The sequence below is a fragment of the Rhinolophus sinicus genome, linkage group LG11 (assembly GCF_036562045.2).
Source record: "Rhinolophus sinicus isolate RSC01 linkage group LG11, ASM3656204v1, whole genome shotgun sequence".
Classification (NCBI taxonomy): Eukaryota; Metazoa; Chordata; class Mammalia; order Chiroptera; family Rhinolophidae; genus Rhinolophus; species Rhinolophus sinicus.
This window is the reverse complement of record NC_133760.1, coordinates 2,155,945-2,179,088: the sequence shown is the minus strand read 5'-3', so window position 1 is coordinate 2,179,088 and position 23,144 is coordinate 2,155,945. Positions and strand designations below refer to the sequence as shown.

The 23,144-nt window shown below is 55.8% G+C and overlaps 1 protein-coding gene across 2 annotated transcripts; it reads left to right on the top strand.

Annotated features, from left to right (window-relative positions):
* The first annotated feature begins 1,576 nt into the window (after positions 1 to 1,576).
* On the top strand, positions 1,577 to 19,166 carry ZNF787 (zinc finger protein 787). 2 transcript variants are annotated; one of them, XM_074315420.1, is made up of 3 exons: positions 1,577 to 1,978; positions 11,465 to 11,553; positions 17,452 to 19,166. In XM_074315420.1, exons 2-3 carry the CDS (start codon positions 11,475 to 11,477, stop codon positions 18,519 to 18,521), a joined length of 1,149 nt encoding a protein of 382 aa, XP_074171521.1. In that variant the 5' UTR covers positions 1,577 to 1,978; positions 11,465 to 11,474; the 3' UTR covers positions 18,522 to 19,166. The 2 variants fall into 2 exon arrangements, with proteins under 2 accessions (XP_074171521.1, XP_074171522.1); XM_074315421.1 differs by lacking the exon at positions 1,577 to 1,978 and adding an exon at positions 7,915 to 9,110.
* Positions 19,167 to 23,144: the final 3,978 nt, after the last annotated feature.

Here is a 23,144-nt window from a genome sequence, read left to right as displayed (position 1 = left end):
TCCTTTGGAAGGGAGAACAGGTTTTGGTGGTGAATTAGCCATTTCTATTGCAACCCCATCCTATGTCTGGGAAATATCCCAACATTAGTTTGGTTGACGAGACTCTGAATGACCCATGGTTTAAATCAGAAAGTCATTTCTCAAGTAGTATCTCAGCTGGCACATAAGCCATCAAGTGTCTGTCTTGCTACTTTTAGCTTATTGATTTACTGTCTACACTATATGGCTTCCATCTAGTGTTCCAACATAGATGCTCCAGATCTTACATTTAGGTTCTCCATCTGGGAGTGAGCAGCTGGAAGGAGAGAGAAGTTGTCCCCTCCTATCACCAGGCCACTGCAGACGTAATCATCTGATTTGGAGGAGCACACATGTGTGACGTTTCATATACACAGGTGTAAACTTCACACCCATAATAATTCGTGCTTATTTTTATTGTCATAGCACTTTCCCTCTGTTCTAAGATGTATTGAAACATTTACCTTTGAGATATTTCTGAAGGTGAGATAGACATATCTTGCTATTTAAATGTACATTTAATACCATCCTGTTTCTTTTCTCCTGAAAAATGTTATTAAATCAACCGTGCACATCTTATGAGTGATGGTGACTGAGAATTTAGTGTATACAGCGGCCACAATAGTAGAAATACTACTACTAATAACTAATACTAATCACTACCATTTTCACTGAGAGCTTACTATGAGCCAGAAACGGAATTAAGCAAATTTACACTGACTATCTCGCTAAATCGAGGCTGTGAAATGTGTTATTCAACGAGTGAATTGTACATCCCCTTTCCAACTCCCAAGCTTGGTGACTGTTAAAATGATGACAATAAACTTGTTATAAATAATAGTAAATCATCAGGTTCTTAGGTGAGAGCCAGCCAAGTATAGAACACGGAATAAACTACAGGGACCAGCCTGCAAGGACTCTATGGTGTAAACAATAACTTAAAAATGTATTTTATGTATATACTAACAAGACCAGCTAACATTCAGCCAGTGCGTACTAAAACGCCTGCCTCGCCAGAGGGAAGCGGGTGAATCTTTAGCAGCTGATCAATATTCTATTCTAGGGGTTTAGCCGAGGTTAAAGTTGGGAGCCAGCCGGGCTTCAGCCCGGGCTTTGCACACTCCGCGTGTGGTATTCTGCAAGTGCCTTGACCTCTGTCCCTCCTTATCTGCAGAATGGGACTGCATTATAGGATATTAATACGACCTCATGAATGTAGAGCCCTCGGAGGCATACACTGTTAATACTCCAGAAGGGGGGAAACTGAAGCTGAGATAGACATGGACATGGGCCGGCGCCTGTGGCCAACACGCTCTGTCGGGTAACGAAAGGACCAGGGTCGCAGATTACAGACCCCTCCAGCACGCGGCTGCGGGTCACTTGCAAGAAGCGACGGCAGGGAAAGGGTTACGATGATAGAGACGACTGGAGGACCCGGGGTGGCACGAGCGGCCCTCGCCACCCTCCTCATACCTCCCACCCACAGCCGGCGCGGGGAGCGGACTGCGCAGGCGCGAGTGCCAGTACCGGGGGTGGGGGGCACCTCCCCAGACACCGGAAGTCTCCGCCTAACGGGCCGAGCCCGCGCCTCCGGTCCTAGGAGGGGGCGGGGCCGTAGCCCCTCGGCGCGCGGAGCCATAGAGCGCGGACGGAGGACCCGCATCCTAGATGCGCCCGGAAGTGGCTCCCTGAGAGCCGTTTCGCACCATAGAGCGGGGGGGGGCGGCGACTAGGGGGTCGCGGGCTCGCCTTCCTAGAGCGGCGAGGACGGGGTGGAGGCCGGAGGGGGGGTGGAAAAGGGAGGGGGGAGTGGCGCGGGCGGAAGCGGCCTGGAAGGTCACTTCCGGCCTGGGCGCCCGTCCCCCTGACCCCCGGGTCTGAGTCGCCGCTGCCGCCACTGCCACCATCCGCGAGGGAGGAGAGAGGAGGAGTGCGGCGCGGCGGCCCCGGGACCGAGGAGGTGAGGGGAGGGTGCGGGGGCGGGGGGCGTGCGCCCGGGGCCAGGGGGGCGCGCCTCAGCAACCGGGCTGTGGACGGGGGACGGGCGGGGAGGCGGGCGGCGAGCGCGACTGGGTGGTGAGTGCGCGTGCGCGCCACTGGGGGGGCGTGAGGGCGCGCGGCCGGAGTCGCGGGGCGGGGCAGACGGGGGCGCGCTGGGAGGGCCGCGGGCGAGCGCGTTCGCGGCGGGCAGTGCGCGTGCGCGGCAAGCATGGAGCGCGCCCAGGTGGAGCGCGCGTGCGTTGCGCCGGGGGCTTTACCCTGGAGCTTCGCTCCGGGTGGGGCCACCGCGAACCCCCAGCCTTCCACGCCGGTTGTGGCCGGAAGTGGTGGCGACTCCGGGGGGAAGTTGAGGCTCCGTGGGGGAGGGGGCCACGCTGGCCGAAACGGCCTGACCGGAAGCGGCGGCCCTAGGGGGGCGAGTCCAGGTCCCGGCCTGATCCCCACTGCTTCCCATTTTCAAAGCTGCCTGGGTCCGTTGCTGCCTCGGGCGAGCCGCGTGCGGCCTTTGATCCGAGCGGTAATTACGAGCATTCTGGCCGGCGGAGGCTCATTCATTCCCTGGCGCGGGCGGGGGCAGGAAGCGAGTGCGCCGGCAAGGAAGCGACTGGGCCAAGGTCAGGCCCCTAGTGCCCCGCGGTGCAGGATGAAGAGGGTAGCTGGGCCTCCTGGTGACCCGCAAGGCCTCCTGGGCGCCGAACCGCGCGCCCCGTATCCCCCCACTCTTAGCCACAAAAGTGGACACCCCAGTTCGTGGAGATGAGTGCCCGTGGTGTCCTGCAAGTTCAGGATGGCGTGTTCAGACAGAAAAGTGACCCACAGGCAGGAGAGCCAGCAGCGAGCGTGGACGCAGGCTCTTCAGTGCTGGCCTCCAAGGACAGGGCCTGAAGCAGGCCAGTAGAGAAGCACATCTGGAAACAGAGTGCTCACCTGGTGACCAGAGCCCTGATGGATAGGTTCAGGGACTGTGGGAGCCTGAGGAGGGCACCTAGCCCAGCCCAGTGGAGAGGGGCCGTCAGAGTTTTAGGAAGGGAGTGACTTGGTCTCTGCGTCTTCCTGTTTCCTGGTGGCAGACCCCAGGTTGGGCAGTGCTGAGGATCCAGCTGGGAGGCAGGTCTCGCCTGGCTCCTGGAAGCACAGTTGCTGTTGATCCTGACTTACCTCCTTCCTAAGATTGTAAGCCTCTTTGCTAAATGCAGCTGGCATTCACCTGCTGCGTCTTCTGCAGTCCCTTCAGCCCTCCTTGGCCCCAGAGAACATTCAGATCAGGTTCCTCCTTGTGTTATCCCATGTCTTCGCCCTTTTCCTCTTGGAAGCCTTCTAGACCTACCCCCCACCCTGGTGGTGCTGAAGAATGACAGTGCCTGGTCCATGGGTACCATGTTTTCCCAAAAATAAGACCTAATCGGAAAATAAGCCCTAGCATGAGTTTTCAGGATGACATCCTCTGAACATAAGCCCTAATGCATCTTTTGGAGCAAAAGTTAATATAAGACCTGGTCTTATTTTCGGGGAAACACGGTAGATAGCACTGCAGCCAGTTAGCCAAGAGCTTGGGGGTCAGACAGATCTGCGTTCAAATTTCAGTTCCATCTTTCATACCTTTGTGACCTTAGGGAGCTTTAACCTCGGTTTCCAACTGGATAAAAGAGGGATGATAATAACAGTATTGATCTTGGTAGGAAGGCTCCTAATCCTTCCCTTTTAGAGCCAGAGAGGTGGGTTTAGAGTGTGTGGAAAGGATTCTGGAGCCAGACGTTCCTAGGCCGCTCTCCTCCAGTCCTCAGCTTCCTCTCCTCCAGTCCTGTGACCTTGGACCTGCCATTTCCGCTTTCCCAGGCTCAGTTTCCTCTTCATCCCCTAAGGTGGGGAGCACAGTCCACCATTCACTGCATCAGCCTTGTCCAGTGCTGGGCACATGAACACAGTCCTTTGCTGTATGGTAGGAGAGGAGGGTCGGTTAGCACACATTTCTCAGTGTTCCCCTGGGCCAGACCCAGATTTGGGTGACGGGCAGCAGTTGCTATCCTGGAGCAACTCAGAGTCCTGTGGGGAGACACATGCACAGGAGCAAGCGGCAGAGGGGCTGGGGTTGCAGACTAGCTCCTGGGAGCTGTAGAAGCCCAGGAGGGCCCTCTGGTTGGGGGAGGATATCCAGGGGAGGTAGCACGTCCTGAGTCTTGAAAGAACAGAGGAATTGGCCAAGAGGACCCTGGACTCCAGGGAGGATGGCTGTGAGCTCTGGGCCGGCAGTGGCAAAGGTCCGGCCATGGCCTCCAGAGGCTGCCTGGCTGTCCAGGGTCGTGGGTTGTCACTGCTGGGCACTGAGCTTTCAGGGTACCTGCGCCCAGATGCATCCCCCTGCCCCTAACCTGGCTCGTTCCTCCTCAGTGCTGCCTGAGGCCTCGCGGCAGAGGCAGACTGCAAATAACCACACTCGCTTGCTGAGCACTTGGCAGGTGCCTGCCCTGTGCCTGGTGCTAACTGTGCTAAGCCCTTAGGATGGAGGTGGTCCCCCATTTTAAGGGGTTGGGCCTGAGCCCCAGACCCCACAGCAGCATTGGAGCATGGGTCTACGTGTGATTCCAGATCTTGGCCCTTTACCATAATGGTGCCGTCTTTGTTGACTTAATTTCTTTTGGCCAAGGTTGGGGTCTGGGAAGACAGGCTGTTCTGAGGCCTCTTAGGTGTCAGTCATTGGGCTGGGTACTCGGGGCTCTCCCTCCAGTGGAGCACAGCCACAGGCTGGCTCGGGATCCCCAGCCGCAGCCCCTCGTTCAGGTGTGACTTTCACAGGTGGCAGGAGGGGGAGTTGGGACAGGTACACTGCCAGTGTTAGCAGCACTATTGGACGAGCACAGAAAGCTATGGGGTTTCTCTGTTCCGTCTGCTTGGACTTTGGTCTCATAGAACATGCTTCTGTCTTGTGCTGAGTGGGGAGTCCCATGTGGCCTTGGAATGGATGATGCAGGGGACCCAGAGAGGCGTCAGGCGTGGTCCCGGACTTGAAGCTCAGGTCATTCAGAGAGTCTTGGGTTGTTGGGGCTGCTGTGTGGGTGTCTGTGCTGGGAGCTAGTCCTTGCCCTCCCTTAGCATGAAGTCTGCTGGGTTGGGGGTGGGGGGACCCCACCCGCGGCATGTAGGACTCAGCTATAGTGATGGGAGTTACAGGGAACAAGTGCCAGTGTCCTAAAAGAAGGGGAAGAAGCTGCCTTTGAGTCTGGCCGACCCAGTTCATCCCTGCCCTGCTGCTCTGGCTGTGTGACGTTGGGTTGGCCCTTGAGCTTGTCTGAGCCCCAGCATTAGACTCTGACAAGTCCAGTCGATGTGACAACAGCACTAGGCACTTGCTAGGTTCCTGGCTTCTCTTTGAGCACCTCGCAGGCATCATCTCATTGTTCACAGAGAGGTGAAGGGCTTTGCCCAAGGTCATGTGGCTGGTGGGTGGGGGGCCGAGTCTAACCCTGCAGCCTGCCTGGAGAGGTTGTCCTCCGTTGCTCCATGTGGTGGTGGGACTAGGATTTTGTGCCTACAGCAGCCTGTGCTCAGAGTCTGCCATGTAGCCTGTGCTTGATGAATACCTTCTGCAATTTGAGAAGCGAGGACACTTGAGCTGAGGGAAGAGAGACATCTGGGAAGGCTTCCTGGGGGAGGTGCTGTTTTTGCTGGGCTCTGGCATCAAATCTTTAGGGAAGAGGTGGATGAGGTGGAAGTGTCTGCAAGAAAGGCCAGGGAGGGGGAGTGACACCCACCCAGAGGATGGGGGGGGGGTGTGGCCCTTTGGCCCAGTTGAGGGGTAACAGCTATAAGAGGGTCCGTAGGTGTGTGTCAGATCATTTTGGGGGGGCAGTCTAAGAGTATTTTCGTTTTGTTTAAACAATTATCAACATTTAAGAATCAGAAGCATTCACAGTCCTTTCTGATGGCCTGGGAACCCCAGATGGCAGCAGGTGGCCAGGGTGGGGCAATGGCTGCTCTGCTCTCTGCCACTCCTAGGTGGGGCTGCTGCCATAACAGTAGGTCAAGGTTCTAGAATTCTAGAAACTTCTCTTTCTCTTACGGTGAGAGTGGGGAGTGGTGACGGGCCGCACCTGTCCACCCTGGCCTAGCTCATTTTCTGGCCTGGCCCCTGGGGAGGGTTGGGAAGGACTGGAAGGGGGGGCGATGGCTGGTGCTGAACCTGAGGATGTGGGGAGGGTGGGTGGCTGGCAGCAAGTGTGTGAGTCCTGGGAGGCCAGGCGGGAAGCTGCTGGGGAGTCCAGAAGTGACGGGAGGGGGGAAATACTGCGCTGAACTAGACTTATGGGAGGCACGCAATCAGGGAACAGTGAGCGAGAGGAGGAAACGGGGCAGGACCCTAAGGGACTGTGATGCTCAACTCTCTAAATACACGGAAAACCCGCAGGAGGTGCAGGGCATGGTCTGCGGGATTGGATCTACCTGCGGACTCCACATGAGGTGGAAAATCTGCATAGACTAGTCTCCATGGGAAAACCAGAAAAAGTTCCAAAGAGACCCCCCCAATATTCAGACCACAGGATGGCCCACAGGGAGGGAGGGGGCAGGATGAGTTTCAGGCCTGGAGTAGAGGGGAAGCTGCTCGGAAAAGGAAAGGGGAGGGCTGGTCATAGGGGAGGAGGGGCTTGTCGGCAGCCCGTGAGACCACTTGGGGATCACTCCGCGCTGCAGAGGGGCTGAGACAGCCCCGAGAGTCCGGTGTCGAGCCGCAGCCGAGACCAGACCCTAAGGAAGGAAACGGGGAACATGCTTCTAGCCGGTAGTGGATGCTAGGAAGGAAGTCAGTCCTGCGCTGTGATGTGGGGCAGGGCCTGGGTGGCCTGGGCGGTGACATTTGAGCGGCCCCTTGAAAGGTGAGACAGCCCAGGCAGGTGGAGGACTAGGACGAGGCTTTCTAGGCAGAGGGAGCAGGAGGGGGAAGTGCGTTTGCAGGGGTGACGGCCTGGTGGGCCCATGGGGCCTGCGGAAGACTTTGGAATTTGGACTCAGTGCAGGGGGCTTTAGGCAGGGGAGTGATATGAACTGAGCTGCCTTTTGAAAAACAACAGTGTTACTGAGGTACAGTTCTCCTTCTGTGCAGTCTACCCAGCTAAAGCACATTTAGTGGTGTTTAATGTAACCGCAGACGGGTGTAACTGTCAGATTGTCACCGCACTGCTTTTAGGACGTTGTCATCCTCCCGAAAAGAGACTGTCCCCCTCCCCACCCCAGCAACCACAGCCATGTTCTGTGCACATGGAGTCATGCCTGTGCTCCATGTTTGGCTGCATTCACTGGGCACGTTTCGAGACCCACGCGTGATGCAGCAAGCATCAGTGCTTCCTTTGTGGCTGTGACATTCTGGTGTGTGGCTGGACCACAGTTTACACGTCCGTTCACCTGTGGATGGGCATTTGGGTGGCTCCAGCATTTGGCTGCTGCACCTTGTGTTTCTGTGAGCATGTGTGTATCGTGTGTGATAAGTGTGTTTTCACACCTGTTGGGCATGTACCCAGAAGCGGAGCAGCTGGCACGTGGTGGTTCTGTGTTTAGCCTTCTGAGGAGCCACCCATGTCAGCTGCCCCCTTTCACATTCCCACCAGCAGTTTCTCCATGTCCTTGACACACGTGCTGCCTTCTGCTTTTATTCTGTCCACCCCGGCAGTGTGCAATGGGACCTCAGTATGCTTTTCATGAGGATGTGTGTCCCTGAGGGCAGTGACATGGAGCATCTTGTCGTGTGCCCATCAGCCTTTGCGTGTGTTCTTTGGGGGAATGGCTAGTTCGAGCCTCTTTTAATTGGCTTGTTTGAACTGAGTGACTTACAAAGATGAGTTGCTCTGTGGTCTGCGGAATGGGCTGTAGGGGTGGGCCAGGGTGAGAGGAGGAGGAGAGGGGCATGCTGCACATGGCTGCATGGGGCGGAGTGTCAAAGCTGAGAAGTCCTTACTGCATTTGGTGACCAAAAGGTTGGAGGGAGCAGTGGGTAGGGACTGGTTGGGAGGTAAGGGGAGGAGGTAAGGAAAGCAGAGAGAGGAGTGAGAGAGAGAAGCAGTGAGCAGGCGCTCGACAGAAGGGTCTGGCAGAGACAGGAGGGGGCAAAGGGCAGCCTTGGGGCAGGATGAGGGGCAGCTCTTTCCTGCCACGGAGAAGCTGGGGGAGCTGGCTGTGGGAGAAGCCAGAGCCGGGCTTGGCAGCAGAAGAAAGGGCTGGGTAATTGGTGGGCAGGCATCCAAAGGAGGTGGGTGGGTCTAATAACAGCAATAACAATAATTTGTCTACAGCTTAATACCCGCGGGCCCTGTCAGCTCTGCGCTAATTGGATTGCTGGGGTGGGCTGGGCAGTACAGGTCCTGCAGGGTGAGGACACGGCCGCGTGGTGTCAGTATGACTAGGGGCTTTGAGCTGCCAGCTGAGAGTGGGGTACTGGGTGGGAAGGTTGGCAGGGCAGGATCTGCCTCCTGCCTCAGAAGTTGTGTGAGTTCACATCTGGACTGGCCTGGGCCTTCTCCAGGGCACGCTGGGGACCGTGTCCTCCAGGGAGCTGTGGGCCCTGCCACCCAGGTCGGGACTGCCCGGGCCACAAGCCTGGCGCTTCCTGTCTGCACTCACCCCTAGGTGGCAAGGGGCTGCAGCCCCCCAGCTCTGAGATCCTGGTAGGACTCAGAGTCTCTGGGATCAGGACGAGGGGCCTCAGCAGCTACGTGAGTGAGCAGCGCAGGACAGGCCTGGCTGAGCCCTGCCGGATGCCCTTCTTCACTCACAAGGACCCGCAGTCACAGCGCCTGGTCTACACACCCAGCTCTGCTGCCTGGGTCCCTTTGTGCAGAGGCCCAGTGCGTGCACAGAACCCATTCAGAGCTGGAGGGCAGGGTCCAGGCGGGGGGGCCATGTACCGAAGCTCACGCCTTCCCTCTGGGCTGCAGTCTGGCCTTTTCTAGCCGCCTGTAGGAGAGTGAGCTGGGCCTTTGGCCTCTCAGGGTTTCCGGCCAGGACGGACGCAGGTTAACAGAGAAGCCTAAGAATCGTATTTCCGTGAACACGAGGACCCACAGAAGTGAGCAGGCCAGAGTGCTTGTCCTCCAGGCGACAGAGTGGTAGGTAACTGCCGGACCTGGGAGACGAGAGAGGAGCAGGGATCCTTGAACTGCTCTGTTCGTGCAGATTTCTCTCCCGGTCGCGACTCCGTGCAGCCCGAGATAAGCCTATTTCTTCCTCCTGCTCAGGAAGCAACTTCACGTGGGGGCTTCATCTGCTTCAGCAGGAAAGGGGAGGTGGGACGTCCTTGTACGTGCTGCCTCCTTGATCTCAAGATAATCCAGCAGAGCAGCCTGTTGTGTGTGGTCTCAGGGCCAGCCCTCCTGTTCCGTTCCGGCCTCACAGCCTTCATGCGCGCTGTTTCTCCATTGGTTCCCTGTCGGCCGTGCCCTGGGCAGTGGGGCTCCTGGCCGTCAGTAAGCACCTGCTGAATGTGCTGCATGGCCCCAGGCAGGTACATGGCCCCAGACACCTTGCTTTGAGCAGACAGAAGGAGCCCCTAGCTGCCTGGCCCAGGACTGCCCCAGAGCCCCGCAGGTTCCCTCCCTGCAGGAAGCCAGGCCTGAGCTGGAGGCTGGGGCTGGGAAGTCCTTACACACCAGTTGTTCCACTTGGCAGGCACGTTTGGAAGAGAAGAAGGCAAAGGAGTGGTCTCTGCCATCTTACCTCCTCAACCCCCATAGCGCTTGGCGTCTTTCTTCCTGTTCTTTTTTTAATGTTTATGGTGTAGCTGTACAGTTTTTGAGTCTATTTTTTAATTGAGATATGACTCGCACACTGTAAACTTCGTCCCTTTGACGTCTACAGTGGTGGTTAATGTACTCACAGAGTTGTGCAGCTATCACCACTCTGGTTCCAGAAGGCTTTCGCCACCCTGCCCAAGAGCAGCCCCTTCCATCCCCACCCAAGCCCCTGGCAGCCACTTATCTCTGTCCTGGACATTTGTGTGTGGCCCTTTGTGACTGGCTCCTTTCACCCGGCCTTTGGGAGGTCTCTGATTTTCGGCTGCTGGGAACATTTGTGCACAAGTCTTGTGTGGACATGTGGTAGGTTTCTCGGGTGCATACCCTGAGTGGAAACCGCCAGACCGGTTTCCACAGAGCCAGCTGCCTAATTTGCACACCCGCCACTGTGCGTGAGGGCTCGTGCGGTGCTTGTGTTGACTGTGTGACCCGAGTTCCTGCACGGCTCTGTCTCCTGCTTTGCCCTTCAGGGTCCTGCGATTGTCCTCTTGTGGTGCATAGTCCTCGTGGCCACCAAAGAAAGCCAACTTACAGTCTTTTTCAAATCCTTATTACAGAAGCAATTACCCATTATTGTGGGGGGGGGAAGGGAAAATGAAGATAGAAAGAAAAATGTTATAGCCAGTCTTCCTGTTATCAGCGGGCCTGGCCACCGACCGTTGTTGCCGAGCCTGTGACACCTGTGGGCCCATGTCCATATGCCATATTTACAGTCAGGGCTGATGGGTTCTTTCCACTTTTCCTGCAAGAAGCGTTTTCTGAGGTTTAGGTTTCCCCCTCAGATGAGCTGGAGTGGGGTCATCGGTCAGGGGCCGACTTGCGATTGTGCCGTGTCACCTGGACTGCAGCTCTCACTGTCCCTGGTCTGCCATGTTGCAGGTGCTGGGCACCCAGTGGGTCTCAGGGCATGTCGGGGAGGGGACATGGGGGGCTGGGAGGTGTGTCTGAGGAGCTGGTGCCCCAGCTCACCAGGAGACAGACTGCTGTAGGCAGGTCCCTGGGCTGAGTGGGCTAGCTGGGCAGTGTCCGGACACCACACGTCTCCTGGGAGTGGCTGTGCCTCTGAGCCCAGCATCACTTGCGCTAGTGACCTAGCTGCCCCGCCCTGGCTGCAGGTGTCCAGGTGTCCTGCTGCATGTCACCTGTAAGGCAGATGTGACGGTGCCCATCTCAAAGGGACCCACATTTCAAATGATGCCTCCATCCCCTCTGGCCTGTGAGGCCCCACTGGAGGCTGCCCACATCTGTGGCACCCCTGGCTGCGTGGCCGACCTGGGCCTACCTTGGGCCTTGTCCCCATCGACCCTGCTGTCTGTGGTCCCTCCTCCTGGGAGATTTGCCAGGCCTCCCTGATCCTCCTCCTGCCTGCACACGTGACAGCACTGGCCTGCGTGTCTGCATGTGTTGGAAAGGGGCCGCTACAGCGGGTGGCTGCAGCCTGCGAGCTTCCCCCCAGATTGTGTGTGTCCTCAGGTCTGTCCCCTGCCGTGGGGCTGGGGCCAGGCCTCCCTAGTCCCTCAGATACCCACTGCCCTGCACCTTGTCTGCGGATCCATGGGGCCACTGTGAGCTGGAGCGCAGATTGGAGCCGATGCGTCCCTGCCCTGTGGGCACGCTGTTCATCTGCCGTTCTGTAAACTGTGTTCTCCTTTCTCGTCTCCTTCTAACAGGGACCCACACATGGAGCTGCGGGAAGAGGCCTGGTCTCCGGGGCCGCTGGATTCTGAGGACCAGCAGATGGCCAGTCATGAGAATCCAGGTGAGGTGGGCTTGGGCAATTGTCAGCGGACCCGAGCCCTTCCCCGGACCCTGGCTCCCTTCGCCTCCCCTCCGGTGGTTCTGAGATCCCACCTTTTCCTCCAGAGGCCTTGGCCTCGGCCTCAGCCAGGCCGTCTCCTGGGCTGGGTGGTCAAGTTTCCTTCCAGCTGCACATCCCTGGGGGCCGCTGGGGGCCAACTTCTCGCTGTCTCTTGTCAAGGGTGTCCCCTCCTTCCTGTCCCTCATGGCATGGTCCCTGTTCCCCCACTGTCCTGGGCACTTGGCCCCATTTCTAGTTGGTCTCTCGATTCTCCCAGACGGGAAACTCTTTAGACCAGGGTGGCAACTCCAAATACTGGCAGGGCCTGGGATGTGACAGGGTGGGGACAGCAGAGGCGTGTGGGGAATGACAGGACTGAAGAGGAGGCTGTGGGTTGATTGTGGGGGGAACGCTGGATGTCTGCGTTTTTATGGGAAATCTTTCACTTTAAATATTGGCAACGTGTTTAAAGCATTGCTTGGGTTGAATAAAACTCATCCCTCAGTGGAAGCTGTGCTCACTGTTTCCAGGGGCTTTCACACAGGGCATCTGAGAAATAAAGTGTGGACTTTTTTTCATGTGGCTGTTGATGCGTCTTCATGCCGGGTGTCATGCTGGCACTGGGTCCACAAATGTTTCTTACTGTAAAGGGTCACAGCGGAAATATTTTCAGCTTTGCAGGCCACGAGCTGTAGAGCAGTCACCGACAGAATGGAAATGAATGGGTGTGACCATGTACCAATAAAACTTTATTCACAAGACAGGCGCTGAGTTTGCAACCCCTGTGCCAGCATTGTGTAGTCATCTTAAGAGGAAGGTTCTGAAGACCTGGATGAAAGTGGGGGCAGGTTTTATAACGCACCTTGGCTCCTTCTGCTTCTAACGCCAGAGGAGAATGAAGAGCAGCTCTCTGCGGGTGGGTCCGGGCGGCCTCGGTTTGGAGGAGGCCCGGAGCCTTAGGGCTGGTGCTGGTGAGGACCCGTGGCCAGTGGGGTGCACACTCCCCCGCCCCTGGTGGTGAGCACTGTCACCCATCCTTCCCCTTTTTACCCCTGGGCTTGCTCCCTCTTCTTCCTGTCGTACGATCTTGGCCTTTGTGCCTTGTAAAAATTAGCTTGAAACTCTTGTTCATTATGGAAATTTCAAACACAAATATTAATAAATAAAGTGATGCCTCTCCGTTTTCCCCCACCCATCTTTAGCAACTAGCAATACTTGGTCAGTCTTATTTCACTATTTGTGCCCCTAGTTTTGTGGATCTTATTTCCTGGAGTATTTTAAAGAAAATCCCAGACATTATATCATTTTAAACCCATAAATTCTCCAACAGATAAGGACTCAAAAAGAAACCAAGCAAACCAACAACAACCCAAAATAACTACAAAATGTATAGCTCACCCAACAAAACATTACTCCTTAATATCATCTAATATCCAGTCGGTGTTAAAATACCCAAAATTGTCTCTAAAATGTATGTGAATTTTTAATTTTACAAGTCATCCATTAAGTCATTCTCTTTATAAAACCTTTAGAAAGTACAGGTGGGTTCTCATGTCCCCCTTGTCCAGTCTGTTGCCCCCCCCCCCCATTCTCCCCCACTGGGGGTCTGTTGGAAATCTCTGAATCTCTGCTGGGGTGCCACCACCTGTGATCTCCCCCATCTCAGCTGTAAGCCCTGTGGCCTGGATGCTTCCAAGTGCTGTGTTGAATTGGAGCCTCCTGTGACGTGACAGTGCTAGGTGACCTGCCGGGTGGGGGGCGGGGCAGCAGGGCTCAGCGCAGGGGAGCTCCCCTGGTCTGTTTCCACAAGTTTCCCTCTGGCCTGTTGGTGAGGGAAGTGGAGTCCGGGGGCAGGGCAGGCACACGGAGGAGGGGCATGTGGGGGACAGGCCAAGCTCTGTGGAGAGGACGGGTCTGGATTGTGTGAGCACCCTAGGTGGAAGGAAGGTAACCTGTGGGCTGTCACCCCTGCGCAAGGTGCAGCCTGTCCCTCCGCTGCTCCAGCGCCCCCGACTGAGTAAAGTCCTTACCTGGCTCTGAGGCCCAGGGGCCTGCAGAGGAGGAATGGCAGAGGGGGAGGAGAGAAGGGTTCCGTGTGGAGAGAAGAGGCAGTGAGGAGGCAGGGTTGAACCCCGGTGGGCAGAGTGGAGCTGTGAGACCGTGGGTGGGGCACAGAGGGTTCCCCCGAGTCCCAAGTCCCCGTGTCGGACCAGGTGTAGGCTGTAGCTTTGAGAAGGTGGGTGGATGCCAGCCTAGACTCGCAGCCACGCTGTAGGACGACCCTGACCCTGGCGCTGGAGCCTGGGCTGCAGCCCTGGGATCTCCCTGCACTCAGCCGCCCTGTGCACCTGACCTATGCACATCTGCGCGTCTCCTCTCAAAATACATCCGGAATGAGGCCAGTCTGCCCTGCCAGGCCCAAGCCGCTGGATCTTAGACCTGGATTGCCAACTGCTCCGACCTGCCCGCCATCCCTGCATCTACAGTTGTCGTCCACCTTTGTCCACAGCTGCCAGCAGGAGCCTCTTGAATTGGAGGTGAGGCCCTGGTTCACTGGAGTGGCACTGGTGCCCTGCACTGCTCACCTGGCCTGCGGCCACCTGGCACGTCGTCCCCAACACAGATGTGGGCAGCCTAACTCATGTCACAAAGGGGATTCCAGCAAAGACCGCTTCTCCAGAGAGGTCTGCCTAGTGGGGTCAGCATAGACCTACATGAGGACACAGGGCTGGCTGCTGAAGGAGATGTGACCAAATGGAGAAGGCAGCAGCTGGCATGGATCAAAGGCCCCATGAAGAGCTTGAGGACGGAGATGAGGCAGCCTGGCAGGACGGCGGGGACCCTTTCAGCTGCCCAGAGAACCCACCCAACAGCTGGCTGGAGGTGGGTGGTTCCAGGGGTGGTTAATTCAGTCATTTCTCCATGAGCCACTGATACAAGGGCCCTGGTGGCCACTGTCCCGTCCTGATAAGGCACTTCAGCCCCAGCCATCACACCCTCCTAGGAAACACCAAAAGAAATAGGGCAGGAAGGGTAGGACGAGGGAAGCTTTTGGGCATCTCTCCCTCTGTCCACCCCCATCTTGGGTGTCACTGGCCATATTGAGACACATGACATAGGGAGGTGGTTTCAGGGTCACCATGACTGGCTTATTCCAGGTCAGTCCCGTGCTTGGGACTTTCTGGCCAGGAAGAAAGCGGACCGACTGACAGCAAGGCTTTGCGCAGTCTCAGCAGTGCCTTGGGACCCCGGGCGCATTGTCCTTGCTGGCCACTCAGGAGTTGTGGGCACTCTTTCCCCAGGCAGGAGCTATCATGGGCTGAAGGCTCCTTCCCTGAGGCCAGTGGCTTTGCAAACTCAGTGATCTCGGAGACTGTGGGCTGGGTGCAGTCGAGGAGGTGGGCTTGGCAGGTGCCAGCAGGCCAGGCTCCAGCATAGGAAGTCTGAAGAAAAGGTTCCAGCCCTTTCTTTCCTCAGAATTTTGAACCTTCCCACCCCAATGATAGTAAAAGCACCTTGAGAGACATGGCAGAGGGGACACTTGTCACCTGGGGCAGGCCCAACTTCCTCGGTTTTGGTGAGCTGGCTCTGGAACTCCCATGGTGTGTTCTTCCAACTGTGCCAAAGCCTGAAGTCATTTATGTGGTCAGTTCCCAGGTCTGCATACACCCCAGCCCCACGTTTGTTTATATGGGACTGAAATAAAAGCTTCACAGAAGAGTCCTCATGTACTGACAGCACACACAACACTTGCTTCTCCTGCCCTTTGTCATTCATCTGCTAAATCAAGTTGGCCCCCACTGCCGGGCTGTGACCCACAGTGACCGTGCTGCTCTGCACTGAGGTCCGTTCAGTGACTGAAAAGAACTAAACTCAGTTTTTCTTCCAGACAAAACGGACTTACCCAGGGCGTTTGGGGAGCCTCAGAAATGTTACCGTTTCCCCCCTGTATTTGAACATTTGCAGCAAGAGTGTCCAGAGTCCAGTGTCCTGAGCTAATGCTGTTTTCAGTGGCCCGTGCTCCACAGCTCTTCAGGGCAGGTCATGTCACAGAATTGTCATCACAGCCTGCGGGCCATAGACGCTGGGGCAGGAGAATGATGGCAGGGAAGGCAGACCCACTGGCCCAGGGTCAGGCAGTGCTCCCTGACCGGCTGCGAGCCCTTTCACCTGGTGGCCCCAGCCTGGAGAAGGCGATGGGTGTGGGTCGGGCAGTGGGGGCTGGGAGAGCCATCCCGGTCCGTCTTGGGCCTTAGCTACAGGTGTTCAGAAAGAGAAGCAACCTGACAAATGAATGCAAACACGGAAGACATCCTAATTCTGAGGAGGGAGCTCTCCCAGCAAAGATGTCAGCTGGTGTCTTGGAAATCAGCGGCCTGGGCCAGGCTTCTGCTGTCCCTGTCAGCTTGCTCTCACGGCCCAGTGCGCTTGAGACTCCTCTGAGAGGTCACCCAGGACGCCCCGTCTGAACCCAGGATGGTGCAGCCTTTGATCTCACCAGATCCCTCATAAAACAGCAACCGCATGGCAAACTCACCCCTCGGGGCCACTATGAAAACATGCCATAAGTGCGAAGGTGTCTCCATGAGCCCCAAACTAGAGTTGCGTCGGGGTAAATAGCCGCCATACGCCTGTGTGTTGTTAGCAACGTTGATACATCACGCCCTCTTCGCATGTTCGCTAGCATCGTCTCGGAGACAGTATTGGAGTTCTTTGTGCCTGCTGTGCGTGGTGTTGGAACATGGGGACCCTCGCTGCCCACGTGGAGCTTCAGGTCTGGTGAGGAGTGAGCTGGAGAACTTTGCCCAGGATTTGTACTGGGAAGGAACCTGCAGAGCGCACCTGGGGCTGCTGAGCCTGAGGCCGGGCCATGGCCCGGGGGCGGGGCTGTGCTCCATGGGGCAGGGTCAGAGCCCCGCTGGAGTCACCATCCCACGGTAGTTCAGGCCCAGGCCCAGGCCCAGGCTGCATGGGGGGAGCAGAAGTGGCAGGTGCACACAGACCACTGTCCGGGCTGGGCGAATTGGGGAAGAGGCAGGCTCATTTATCCCGAGAGACTGCTCAGCCAGGCGTGGTGCAAATGTGTGATTGGCTTTGTTGGGCCTCTGGTCTCTGGACGTACCCCCCACTTTGCAGACAGCAGGACCATGGCTCCACTGGGTACACGGATCCACAAAACTAGGGACCAGTGCGAGTACGTCTGTAATAACGGCTACATTATGTGGAGGTTGCTCTCCCAGTTAATGGGGCCAGCATGCCGGTGCTGGTCTGTGATCCCATTAACCATTTCTTTTTCCCTTCCTCTCCTCTCTACTCCACCCTGCAGTCCGGACAGTGTCCTCGAGCCCAATTGTGGCCCCACTCTCCCCGGCTTGTGCACTTTCAGGGTGGTGCCACTCACTGCCCCTGGCCCAGTGTCCGAAGGCCCAGCACTTCCTTTAGGGCTGGCTTTGCCGCCCTCTCCCTCTCCCTCTCCCAGTGAGCTCTCCCTGGAAGCCCCCTGCCCCCAACTTGGTGTCCCTACTGTCCCAGGCATTGTCCTAGATGTGGGGAAAACTGCTGTGAAGGAGAAATCCTAAGGGCTGGGTAGTGAACAGATGAGTTTCCTGAAATGCCAGGGACTGATGGGCGCGCTGAGGAAAATAGGGAGGGTAAGGGGTGGAGACCGATGGGACACCTCCAAGGGCCAGGTCTGTGCAAAGTTGTGCACTGACCGGGCGCATCAACATCCTGTGCCAGGTGAGCCTGCGAGGCACACAGGTGAGTGGGTTACCCGTGGCCACCCGCGCACATGGACGGGCACTATATGGAGCTGTGGCCTCTCTGACTCCTCTCTCCTTCCATCTTCTTGCCTTCTAGTGGACATCCTCATCATGGATGATGACGACGTCCCCAGCTGGCCCCCGACCAAGCTGTCCCCTCCCCAGTCGGCGCCCCCGGCCGGCCCCCCGCCCCGGCCTCGGCCGCCCGCCCCCTATATCTGCAACGAGTGCGGCAAGAGCTTCAGCCACTGGTCCAAGCTGACACGGCACCAGCGCACGCACACGGGTGAGCGGCCCAACGCCTGCGCCGATTGCGGCAAGACCTTCTCGCAGAGCTCGCACCTGGTGCAGCACCGGCGCATCCACACGGGCGAGAAGCCCTACGCTTGCTCCGAGTGCGGCAAGCGCTTCAGCTGGAGCTCCAACCTCATGCAGCACCAGCGCATCCACACGGGCGAGAAGCCCTATGCCTGCCCCGACTGCGGTCGCAGCTTCACGCAGAGCAAGAGCCTGGCCAAGCACCGGCGCTCGCACAGCGGCCTCAAGCCCTTCGTGTGCCCGCGCTGCGGCCGCGGATTCAGCCAGCCCAAGAGCCTGGCGCGCCACCTGCGGCTGCATCCGGAGCTGTCGGGGCCAGGCGTGGCGGCCAAGGTGCTGGCGGCCAGCGTGCGCCGGGCCAAGGCGCCCGAGGAGGCGGCCGCGGCGGACGGCGAGATCGCCATCCCGGTGGGCGACGGCGACGGCATCATTGTGGTGGGCGCGCCGGGAGAGGGGGCCACAGCGGCCGCGGTGGCAGGCGGCCCGGGGGCCAAGACGCCGGGGCCCCGCTCGCGGCGTGCACCGGCCCCCAAGCCGTATGTGTGCGTGGAGTGCGGGCAGGGCTTCGGGCACGGGGCCGGGCTCTTGGCACACCAGCGCGCCCAGCACGGGGACGGGCTGGGGGTGGCGGGGGCCGAGGAGCCGGCGCACATCTGCGTGGAGTGCGGCGAGGGCTTCGTGCAGGGCGCGGCGCTGCGCAGACACAAGAAGGTCCATGTCGTGGGCGTGCCCTCGGTCTGCAGCCGCTGCGGACAGAGCTACTACCGGACCGGCGAGGACGACGAGGACGACGAGGACGAAGCGACTGGCGGCAGGTGCAGCGAGTGCCGGGGTGGGGAGGCCCGGTAGGGGCGGAGGGCCCGAGGGGGCAAGGCCCCTCGGGCTCGGCGGGAAAGACGGCGCAGGACCCAGAGAGCCGTGGAGAAACGGACCTACGGGGGCCAAGGACCAGCGGCGACCTCCACGGGGTGCAGTGGCCTCCAGGAGGCGCTGGGGGGCGCTCACTTGGTCGCCAACCCTCCCTGCCCCCGTCCCTGCCTGGCCTGCTCCTTCTAGGTTCTCGGTCGAGCCCGAGATAGACGTGAACTAGAGACCAAGAGACGGCAAACCCCGAGTGAAAGACCGTTTCCCGCCTTCTCTTCCCTCACCGTCGGGGAGCGTGGCAAGGAATGGAGAGCAATTCGACCCTTTCGGTTTAGAGTGGGGCCCCAGAGAGGGAAGGGAAAGAGGGGTCCTTTTCCCTTTTAGAATTTCCTTTTAATCGTACCCATCCGACTCCACCCACCACTATTTTTTCTCATCTCCCCTTTGGTCCCATCCTTTTTTTTCCGCCTGAGTCCTTTCTCCCCATCCTGGGTCTGGCGGCGCAGGAGTGTGGAAGCAGAACCAGCCCTGGTTCCAAGCATGCTTCTCGGAGAACGGGGTCTCTATTCCTTGGCCTGGGCGCGGTGGAGGAGGGGTGTGAAGGCCAATAAATGGCACTATCTGATTGTCCCTGCTGTGCTTGGTTCTTGGGGAGGGAGAAGGGCTGGCCAGGTAGGGGCTCTGGAGGGGACACCTGCCAGGGGCCAGGCTGGAGGAGAGGCAGCCAGCAGGGTAACTGCCCAGTCAGTCCACATCCTGCCAGGGTGTAGACTGGGTTGTCGTGGGCTCTGAGTCACAGAGGGGTGGCTATCACGTGTCCAGGCTTGTGAGAAACGGGGATCACATTCCCCCTTTTTAAAGGAATCCTGCAAGTTCGTTCAAAGGAAAGCGGCAGGTGGCTTTCCTCCACCAGCCCTGAAGCCCCTCCCTGTATCCAGCTTCTGGAAGACTTGGCACCTGCTCCCCTCCCTCACATCCCACCATAGTGGAGGGCAGTCTTGGGGGTTGCGTCTCACTTGCAGGAGAGGCAAGTGACCCTGCCTGGGCCACTACTTACGACGACAAAGCTACATGGCCGAAGAAGGGAGAGGGACTGGTGGGCTCCCAGCTGTCCCCTCCAGGGGTTCGATGGCAGGAGCCAGCTGGGGGCGGGGGAAGAGGGGCAGGGTTTTGGCAGCTGTGTTCAGGTGCTGCTGGTGCCTGACGGCTCCACAGTCATCGCAGCAGTGCTGTGAAGTGAACACTGCTAGTGTGTCTTCTGGGGTGGGGCCCTCATGCCAGTTCCAGTTTCCTGGGACCCACAGCCAGAGTCCTGAGGACCCATGTCCTTCATATCTTGGGATGCTGCAAGGTGCTGTCCTGTGGGGGAGCGAGCCTGGCCAAGGGTGCATTCAGTCTGGCTGGACGGCCACAGTTGTGCAGAAGGGGGTTGGAGGAGGGACATCGTGCCTGTCACTTCTGCAGAAGAATGGACAAGTTGACAGTAGAGGAAGGGCTGAAGTTCAGTCCTGAATCTGTCACATGGCACTCTGCAGTGTGGACAGATTATGGCCCTGCCCCTGGGGGCCTTCAGCTCCTCATCTGGAGAGACTCAAAACCAAGCTCTGTGTGGCCATCTGGCAGGTGGGAGTGTGGCTCCCTGGGAGCATGTATTAGACCTTTGCGGTTGGGATGGTAGGTCAGAAATGCCTTGCTTGGAAATTGGTGAATGCAGTTTAGTTTGAGGTCTCAGGTCACTTTAAAGGAGGGAGGGATGAAACTTGTTTGTCCAGAGAGGGCACAGGTACTCAGGGATGGAGACAACATTGCCTAATGTCTGTAGGACCCTTCTTGGGTGCTTCCGGAGAGAGGGAGAAGAGTCATGGGAGCCTGGGTGGCAGGAAGTGCACTGTCACTCAGAAGCAGGCAGTTTGGTTTCCAGCTCACGATGGAGCTGGAAGGCAAGACAGTGAGACTGCTTTCACACCTGCCTCATCCTCTCCTACCCCAAGAGGTGGTGACAGGAGCTGACACCAGGGCAAGACCACATATAGGCTGTGTGACCCTGAGCAAGTGAAGTAACCCGTCTGACCCTCGGGTTCTCCCTCTTGCCTGTGACTGTTTCTAGGGCTGCCCCAGGGTCGGAAAGTGCTGGTGCTCAGTCTCTGACAGCTCTTTCTTTAAAGCCTGGGTGAACCAACCTAAACACATTTGAGGCCCGTTTTTGTCTAAGGACCTTCAGTTTCCAATTCTCTCTTTAGTATTCATTCAAGAGAATTAAGTTCTCACCAGAAACAAATGAAATACTCGAGGTGATAGATGTACTAATTAACTGTATGGTGGGAACACTTTCGCATGTGTACATATGTCACATCAACACGAAGTGCACTTCAAATATCTTACATTTTATTTGCCCATTATGCTTTAATAAAGCTGAAAAAAAATACAAAGAGAAAATCAAGGTTTTGGCAGCCCACACCAGTAACTTTTGTCTCCTTTTCATGATCTTGAGCCAGAATTTTAAATCAGATGTGGCATAAAAATAGTGGGTTATCTGGCTTCTGTTGGAACAATCATGAGTCCAGGGCAACACGAGCTTAATGTTGACAGGACAATTGGCTGGAGTTGTGTGTGGGTGACCTTCAGAGTCTGACACGCCCCCCCACCCCCTCCCCCAAGCCCAGAGGCAGGTTGGCTGTTGTTCTTGATAACAGGACCCTGAAGCAGGGATCTTTACAGCTTGCAGAGCCAATGCATTTTTTTTTTTAATTTTATTTTATTAAATTTATTGGGGCGACAATTGTTAGTAGAATTACATAGATTTCAGGTGTACAATTCTGTATTACATCATTTATAAATCCCATTGTGTGTTCATCACCCAGAGTCAGTTCTCCTTCCATCACCATATATTCGATGCCCCTTACCCTCATCTCCCACCCCCCACCCCCCACCCCCCTTACCCTCTGGCAACCACTAAACTATTATTTGTGTCTATGAGTTTCTGTTTCTCATTTGTTTGTCTTGTTTTTTTGTTGTTTTTGGTTTATATACCACATATCAGTGAAATCACATGGTTCTCTGCTTTTTCTGTCTGACTTATTTCGCTCAGCATTACTCTCTCAAGATCCATCCATGTTGTCACAAATGTTCCTATATCATCTTTTCTTACCGCCGAATAGTTTGTATATATACCATTGTGTCTATATACCACAACTTCTTTATCCATTCATCTATCGAAGGACATTTTGGTTGTTTCCATGTCTTGGCCACTGTAAACAAAGCTGCAATGAACATTGGAGCACACGTGTCTTTATCTCTAAATGTTTTCAGATTTTTGGGTAGATACCCAGGAGAGGGATTGCTGGGTCATATGGCAATTCTATTCGTAATTTTTTGAGGAACCTCCACACTGCCTTCCATAATGGCTGCACCAGTCTGCATTCCCACCAACAGTGTATGAGGGTTCCTTTTTCTCCACAGCCTCTCCAACATTTGTTACTATTTGTCTTGTTGATGATAGCCATTCTGACTGGGGTGAGGTGATATCTCATTGTGGTTTTGATTTGCATTTCTCTGATGATTAGTGATGTTGAGCATTTTTGCATATGTCTATTTGCCATTTGTATGTCCTCTTTGGAGAAATGTCTCTTCAAGTCCTCTGCCCATTTTTCAATTGGGTTGTTTGTTTTTTGTTGTTGAGTTGCATGAGTTCCTTGTATATTCTGGATACTAGCCCCTTATCGGAGGCACTGTTTGCAAAAATCTTCTCCCATTCAGTTGGTGGCCTCTTTATTTTGTCAATGGTTTCTTTTGCTGTGCAGAAGCTTTTAAGTTTCATATAGTCCCATTCGTTTATTTTAGCTTTTACTTCCATTGCCTTTGGAGTCAAGTTCATAAAATGCTCTTTGAACCCAAGGTCCATAAGTTTAGTACCTATGTTTTCTTCTATGCAGTTTATTGTGTCAGGTCTTATGCTTAAGTCTTTGATCCATTTTGAATTAACTTTGGTACATGGTGACAAATAGCAGTCCAGTTTCATTCTTTTGCACGTGGCTATCCAATTCTCCCAGCACCATTTATTGAAGAGGCTGTCTTTGCTCCATTGTATGTTTTAGCTTCTTTGTCAAAAATTATCTGTCCATATTTATGTGGTTTTATTTCTGGGTTCTCAATTCTATTCCATTGGTCTATGTGTCTGTTTTTCTGCCAATACCATGCTGTTTTGATTATTGTAGCCCTGTAGTACAAGCCAAAGTCAGGAAGTGTGATACCTCCATTATTGTTCTTTTTCTTAAGATTGCTTTGGCTATTCGGGGTCTTTTGTGGTTCCAAACAAATCTGATGATTTTTGTTCTATTTCTTTAAAATATGCCATTGGGATTTTGATGGGGATTGCATTGAATCTGTATATTGCTTTGGGTAATATGGCCATTTTAACTATGTTGATTCTTCCAATCCATGAGCACGGAATGTCTTTCCATTTCTTTGTGTCTTCTTCAATTTCTTTCAAAAATGTCTTATAGTTTTCAGCATATAGGTCTTTCACATCCTTGGTTAAGTTTATTCCTAGGTATTTTATTCTTTTTGCTGCAATTGCAAAAGGAATTGTTTTTGTATTTCTTTTTCTGA

What these genes read in the sequence shown, in the direction of transcription:
- ZNF787 (XM_074315420.1), top strand. Translation starts at nt 11,475, where the DNA reads ATGGAGCTGCGGGAAGAGGCCTGGTCTCCGGGGCCGCTGGATTCTGAG. An exon ending in GGCCAGTCATGAGAATCCAG is followed by an intron (nt 11,554 to 17,451) that starts GTGAGGTGGGCT and finishes CTTGCCTTCTAG; the next exon opens with TGGACATCCTCATCATGGAT.